Raw genomic sequence first — 7,940 nt, forward strand, 5'->3', positions numbered from 1 at the left:
GAAATATTTCTGTAACTTCAAATTTCTGGTTCTAGTTTTTCTTAATCTGGAGGATTCAGACTAAGTCAGTCATCAGTCCTTTCAGTACTTAAGGTCAGCTGTCTAATCTCAATTGAGTCCCACAGGATGACTTTACAGCTAGGCTCAAACAACCACAGCCCCTAAAATGTTCCTAGGATTGACACAAGACTAAAAATTCTTCCAAATATGGCCAACAAAGTTTTAATCCTATTAAATATTCTTTTCATGTTGGGATGAGAATAGCAACAAATGTTATTCTTTCTTAGTTTTCTATTTACTCAAAGTAACATACATGACACAATTTCTCTTCAGATTATGTTGAAATATTTATCATTGGTATTTGAGGTAAGTAAAAATCACTGATACTCCAAATGGCATTTAAATCTTTATTGATACCATTTTGTTTATGAACTAATCTAGCTACATATTCTTCCAAACTGTACCCTTACAACGTAAAGCCAAGAACTTTTCTCAATATTAAAACTTGCGAAAAGGGTTAAGGTTGCCTATAAACATCAGGTACAATTCTAAGTTCTGAATCAAAAAATATTTCTAGTGCAATTTATATTAATGTTTTTCAAAACATTAAATGAAAAATTTACAGTTACTTTTTCAAATAAAAGCCACAAGAAATTAAATAATTACTTTGTACATAACAACTTGCTTATATCAAATTGTGAAGAAAAGCATCATGCCAGTTGCTAGGATCTCAAATCAATACACTCAAGTTTTGTATAGTTTGATTTATTCTTTGTTGTAAAACTGCTAGATTGAAATAAGGTCTCTCTATAGACACTATGCTTTGAATTCATATAGATAATATAGTCATTTTATAATATTTTATGGTTCTAGCATGGTATTCATCTACTTTGTTAGAAGTTATTCACAGGCCCTAAATACTAGATGATTGGAATGTCACACAAGGAAATTATCCTTATTATTCTAATTATATAAATGTCTAATAATTATATATCAGAAAAAAGATATTAATATTGACTGAATAGTTAATACATTTTGTAATTAAATTTCTACTGGCTTTCTTAATTTTAGCTAACCTAAGATAATCTAATAATCAGTTTGTTTTTTTTTTTACAACCAAAGGAAGCATTTAGTTTCTATTTGTGATAAATCCCAACCTTTTTTTTTTGGTTGTCTTTAAAAAGACAAGAACACTTTGATAATAAGAAAATGAGAAATGCATTTTAAATTTTGTATTATCTTGTTATTGGGAACCTATGAATAATCTTCAAAAAACAATAACAGAAATTAAAAGATATGGAAAAGGAAGAATTCCATAAAATAACATTAAAAAACAAAGCAAAGCAAAAAACAGCACACAAACACTTGGCACAGATTATTACTAGCTTATAAAACTCGGATCTGCCATTTTTGACACTTATTAAGCTGACAACACATATAGCTGCCTCGTCTACTATAATGGTTGACCTTTTAAAATGTTAATTAGATTGTCACCTACCTGCAGTCAACATTTTTCAAGAATTAGTTCATTCTTTCTTTGTAGCTTAGGCTTATTGATCATAGAACACTTTATAGCTGTTTATATTTTCTTTTATGCTGTTGGCATCATGGAAAATTACAACCATGAAATGCTTTTTAAAAATTGATTTGAGGGCTTCCCTGGTGGTGCAGTGGTTGAAAATCTGCCTGCCGATGCAGAGGACATGGGTTCGTGCCCTGGTCCGGGAAGATCCCACATGCCGCGGAGCAGCTGGGCCCACGAGCTATGGCCGCTAGGCCTGTGCGTCCGGAGCCTGTGCTCCGCAACGGGAGAGGCCACAACAGTGAGAGGCCCGCGTACCACAAAAAAAAAAAAAAAAAAAAAAATTGATTTGAACACAATGTTTCCTAATAAAATATTTGGCAAATCTGAAAATTTTAAAGTTATCTCCAACATATGTGACCTTCTTTCTTTGCTTATTTTTGTTTAAATTAAAAACTTGGGCCACATGAAGGTTGTTAAACATTGAAGGTTTTGAAAAAAATAGTTTTAATTTTGTTTGAGAGAATTCCCTTAGCAAAAGCTATCTATTATTTGTATATCCACAGTGCCTAATATGATACACAGTACATTTTGATACCCCTATTATGGACTAACCACTTATAAGATTTCAAAGGATGAATGTTTGAATTTTCTTCTCTAGTTCCATATTTCTCTGGTATAGACATGTGAACAAAATGTATTTTCTAGCCGTCTCTTAAAAATTAACTAATTGCTTAATTTGTTCTGTTTGCAATGATTGTCTCCTTAACAACATTTTTTTACTTTTGAATTCTTTGGGGAAAATAGGAACTGTTGGCATAAGCATTTTTTGACCACAAGAAAGAAGGCTGGAAATCTTGTTGCTGACATTGATATCTGAGATGGGAGGGTGAGGATTCACATTTAAGGGTGGCAGAAATCCTGGTCTGGTTTGTGTACTGCTGTGATCTAAAGGGAAAGCTCCTGAACCACGCCTTTCTAAAAGGGCATGATTTCTCCTGCTCAGGGGACCTGGTGGGATATTCTCCAACAATTCTTTGGATCCTGACAACAAAGAAGAAGATGGTGAGAGGATCTTTTTCTTTCCTATAAATGTTTTGCCATCATCTAAAGTTGCAGGGATGAGACCAGCTGAGAGCTGGGAATCAGAGCTATAGTGATTTGCTCCTGAGTTTCTTTTTTGAATTATACTTCTTAAGGTGGAAGTAAATATTGTCTGGTTAGAGTCTGGGTCCCGGTCAACTGGGATGTCAATGCATTGCTGATTTCCTTCTGAAAAAAATGATTGATAATTTATTTCCTCATATGACATCTTTCTTGAGCTGGCCTGATCAAAGGCTCTTAACAAATGTGCAGTGTCTTTTATATCAATACTTTGGTGCCTAGTGATGAATCGCTTGGAAAGTGCGAGCCCATTGGTTTTGTAGGATAATTCTTCCTCTGGAGTAATATCCTGGAGCTCCTCTTGTAAGGAGGCCACTCTGTTCTGGTGCATTAATGAGGGGGGACTTGATCCAGTGTGGAGCCTGAGGTAGCTTGGGCGCGTTAGGGGCCACACAAGGCTTCCTCAAGAGGGAGCTTGGGTCCCCCATAGCATCACTGCTTCCTGTGGGTTCCAGATCTTTAAAGGCAAAAAGTGTCATTTCAGTTTCAGAAGAATGTGATAGTGGCAATGAGGCTGTTTTTAAGTCTATTTCTGAAGGAGTGGCACAGGTGGCTGGGGAATAACACTCATCCATATCCACAGGAGGCATATTTAAGTACTGTTTGGTAGTGTGCCTGCCAGAGGGCGATTTTGCTGTCGTTATGATAATGACCTCTTTCCCTTTTGCCTTGCAAGCACTAAGTAGGACTTTCAGGGTCTCTCTGTCTTTTGAATTTATAGCATAAACGAGGGCCGAGTAACTAGAGTGGTCTTGCAAGCTGAGGTCAGCCCCATTCTCTAGGAGCAAAGAAACAACTTCAGGACCAGCTTTTTCTAAGCAAGCATGCATCAAAGCAGTTTTCCCAGATTTGTCCTGTATGTTGGGATCAGCATTGTTTTCTAATAGGTATTTAACCATTTTGGCTTTACTGACACTCTGGTGGTCAACATGTTTGGTCTTACAAGCAATCATTAAAGGTGTTTCCCCTCGGTCATTGCTCTCATTAATGTAGGCGCCGCCTTCCAGCAAGAGTCTTGTAAGGCGAAGCCGGCTCTGATGGACTGCTTTGATCAGGGAATTTCCATCACTGGAAATTTCTATACCTTCATCCATCTTCAAAAGTCAGAATCAATACCTGGTTAGCAAAGAAGATGAAGAATAAAAGATTAGCCTGAATCAATGTCCCAATTTACATTCATGTTGTTATTCACAATTAATTTCTGAAGTATGTATAGATAAAGAAGACATAAATAAGATTATGTTATTAATAAATATAGAGAAAAATTTGAAAAATTTAGAATAGTAACAACCTTTAGGGAAGTTAGAACTAAAATTTACTTTCCCAAAATCTTCATTGAATATTTATGACATAACACTAGCCTAGTACTCCTCTAAATCCCACATCAATTAAATAATCCACTTAGTTTCCACCCATGAAAAATATTTTTAAAATAATATTAAAATGCAAATTTAAGAAAAAAAGCCAAAATTCTGTGCAACTGAATCAACTAAAATAGAGCATGTTTATGATAGCTTAATACAAAAAACTTCTTAGTATTAATTACTTAAACATGCTTTTCAGTTAAATAATGCAATTAAGATCTAAATTTTCAATTTGAGGGGCATTTCGATGTTTCTTTTAAAGGATGAAAAATATATGGACTACAAGATGTTAAAATAACTGACATAATGTCTGGAATTCACACTGAGATAGGAATGGTGAGCATGCGATTATGCAGTTTTCTTGATTCCATTACTTAAATTGTACACTGACTAGGTTATGGGGTTAGCAACATACTACTGAATTAAATTTTGACAGTTGCTCCAAAAAAGTTTTCTAGGCTAGAAACAAGCGAAGACATATAGAATTTAAAAACATTTTATTATCATTAAAACTGAAAATTATTTATGTTTAATTTATTTAAATAATTTAGATTCAGGATTTCCCTGGCGGTCCAATGGTTAGGGCTCTGTGCTCTCACTGCTGAGGGCCTGGGTTCAATCCCTGGTCGGGGAACTAATATCCCACAAGTCATGTGGCATGGCCAATAAATAAATAAATACATACATACATAAATAAAAATTTAGATTTAAACTTATTCAACAGATAATTTCATTAGGTAATAAGAATTATGTCTTTATCAAGAGCCAAGGAAATGTTAGTCTTGTAACAGTCTTTAGAGCTGGGGAGAAAAATCAAATAAAAGTTTGTATAATATTTAAATCTATTTCATTGAATTGTGTAGCTTTGAGAAATCAAGAAGTATTATTTATTCTACTCATTTACTTTTAAAATAATATGGGACATGAATTTCTATTGTATAGTAGAATAGATAAGAGGTCGCCAATCCCCGCGCCACAGACCAGTACCAGTCTGTGCTGTGGCCTGTTAGGAAGCAGGTCGCACAGCAGGAGGTGTGTGGCAGGCAAGCAAGCGAAGCTTCATCTGTATTTACAGCAGCTCCCCATCGCTCACATTACCGCCTGAGCTCCGCCTCCTTTCAGATGAGCGGAGGCTTTAGATTCTCATAGGAGTGTGAACCCTACTCTGAACTGTGCATGCGAGGGATCTAGGTTGCACTCCTTATGAGAATCTAATGCCTGATGATCTGAGGTGGAGCTGAGGCAGTGATGCTAGTGCAGGGGAGCGGCTGCACATACAGATTATCATTAGCAGAGAGGTTTGACTGCACAGAGACCATAATAAATCAATTGCTTGCAGACTCATATCAAAACCCTATCAGTGAGTGGCAAGTGACAAGCTGCATCTGGTGGCAGGCTTTAAGTCAGAATCTGATACTTATTTTAGTCCGCACGTGGCCTGCCCATTGTTTTATTTACCACTTCCGTCGGCACCTCTTTCCCGCACTGCACACTTGTCTCAGTCAGTTTTGGTAAGCCCCGCAAGCTAACCCTAGCCAAAATGAGTAAAAAACAAACGTTGCTGGAGAGCTTCTTTGAAAAGGGGAAAAGACACAATGATGAGACAGCAGAAGACTCTTAAGACTGCCAACAAAAAGCTGCATTTAAAAGAAAATACCAAGAGTCTTACTTAAATTACAGGTTCACTGCAACAGGTGATTCACATTCTTCCAGCCCTCTCTGTATAATATGTGGCTGGCTATCCAAGGAAGCCATGAAACCTTCAAAACTGCTTTGCCACATGGAGACCAAGCACCCTGCATTAAAAGACAAGCCTTTGGACTTTTTCAAAAGAAAAAAACGTGAACACGAAAAACATAAGCAATTATTGAAGGCCACCACTTCATCAAATTTGTCTGCACTGAAAGCATCATTCTTAGTGGTTAACGGCATTGCTAAAGCTAAGAAGCCCTTTACTATTAGTGAAGAGTTGATCCTTCCTGCTGCTAAGGACATTTGTCATGAACTTTTAGGAGAGGCTGCAGTTCAAAAGGTGGCATGTGTTCCTCTTTCGGCTAGCACAATAACTAGATGAATTGATGAAATAGCAGAGGATACTGAGGCACAATTGTTAGGCTTAATGAGTCACCATAGTAAGCAATCCAGGTTGACAAGTCTACCGATGTTGACAATGCAACAATGCTTGTTTTTGTGTGATATATTTTTCAGGAGGATGTGCATGATATGTGCACTTTTTTTGCCAACCAACACCACAGCTGCAGAACTATTCAACTCTTTGAATGATTGCATATCAGGAAAACTGAATTGGTCATTTTGTGTTGGTATATGCATGGGCAGAGAGGCTGCCATGACTGGATGGCTTTCTGGTTTCACTACTCGAGTCAAAGAGGTTGCTTCTGAATGTGAGTCTATGCACTGTGTCATCCCTAGAGAAATGCTGGCTAGCCGAAAAATGTCACCTGAACTTAACAACATTTCGCAGGATGTGATTAAAATTATCAACCACATTAAAGTACATGCCCTTAACTCATGTCTGTTTGCACAGCTCTTTGAGGAGATGGACTCAGAGTACACAAGTCTTTTCTTAATACACAGAAGTGAGATGGCTTGCTAAAGGTAGATCACTGGCCAGAGTTTTTGAGTTATGAGAGCCGCTCCAGAGATTTCTTTTAGAAAAACAGTTACCACTGGCAGCACATTTCAGTGACACAGAATGGGTCACAAAACTTGCTTATGTGGGCTTCCCTAGTGGCACAGTGGTTGGGAATCCACCTTCCAGTGCAGGGGACACGGGTTCGAGCCCTGGTCTGGGAAAATCCCACATGCTGCAGAGCAACTAAGCCCGTGCGCCACAACTACTGAGCCTGCGCTCTAGAGCACGTGAGCCACAACTACTGAGCCCACGTGCCACAACTACGGAAGCCAGTGTGCCTAGAGCCCGTGCTCCAAAACAAAAAGAAGCCACCGTGATGAGAAGCCTGCGCACCGCAATGAAGAGTAGCCCCCGCTCGCCGCGACTAGAGAAAGCCCGCGCGCAGCAACGAAGACCCAACACAGCCAAAAAATAAATAAATTAAATAAATAAATTTATGTTTTTAAAAAAACTTGCTTACTTGTGTGACGTATTCAACCTGCTCAACGAACTCAATCTGTCACTTCAGGGGAGAATGACAACTGTGTTCAAGTTGGTTGATAAAGTGGCTGCATTCAAAGCCAAACTGGAATTATGGGGGTAAAAAGCGAACATTAGGATTTTTGACATGTTTCAAACACTAGCAGAGATTTTGAAAGAGACTGAGCCAGGGCCTTCTTTCTCCCAGTTGGTGCATAATCACCCATCTCAGCTTTCAAAAGAGTTTGAGCATTACTTCCCAACCACAAAAGACCCCCGAACTGGGAAGGAATGGATCCGCGACCCATTTGTGAATAAGCCAGGTGAATCGACTTTGTCCGAGCTTGAAGAGGATCAACTGCTTGAGATCGCAAATGATGGTGGCCTTAAAAGTATGCTTGAGACAATGTCAAATCTCCATACGTTCTGGATTAAAGTCAAGGTGGAATATCCTGAGATTGCCACAAAAGCACTGACAAGCCTGCTTCCATTTCCAGCATCCTATCTGTGAAGCAGGGTTTTCTGCAGTGACAGCGACCAAAACGAGATCACGGAGGAGACTGGACATAAGCAACACACTACAGGTGTCACTGTCTCCCATCACCCCCAGATGGGACCATCTAGTTGCAGGAAAACAAGCTCAGGGCTCCCACTGATTCTGCATTAGGTGAGTTGTATAATTATTTCATCATATATTACAGTGTAATAATAATAGAAATAAAGTGCATGATAAATGTAATGTACTTGAATCATCCTGAAACCATTCCCCGCCTACCAG

At 38.2% G+C, this 7,940-nt stretch overlaps 1 protein-coding gene across 1 annotated transcript; it reads right to left on the minus strand.

Moving 5' to 3' along the window:
• Nucleotides 1–2,237: 2,237 nt before the first annotated feature.
• ANKRD34B (ankyrin repeat domain 34B) lies at nucleotides 2,238–7,230 on the minus strand. Its single transcript, XM_059060660.2, is given in 3 exon segments — nucleotides 2,238–3,030; nucleotides 3,032–3,802; nucleotides 7,164–7,230. Coding segments are annotated over 2 exon segments (1,542 nt in total). The 5' UTR covers nucleotides 3,781–3,802; nucleotides 7,164–7,230.
• Nucleotides 7,231–7,940: the final 710 nt, after the last annotated feature.

The sequence above is a fragment of the Kogia breviceps genome, chromosome 4, assembly GCF_026419965.1.
Source record: "Kogia breviceps isolate mKogBre1 chromosome 4, mKogBre1 haplotype 1, whole genome shotgun sequence".
NCBI lineage: Eukaryota > Metazoa > Chordata > Mammalia > Artiodactyla > Physeteridae > Kogia > Kogia breviceps.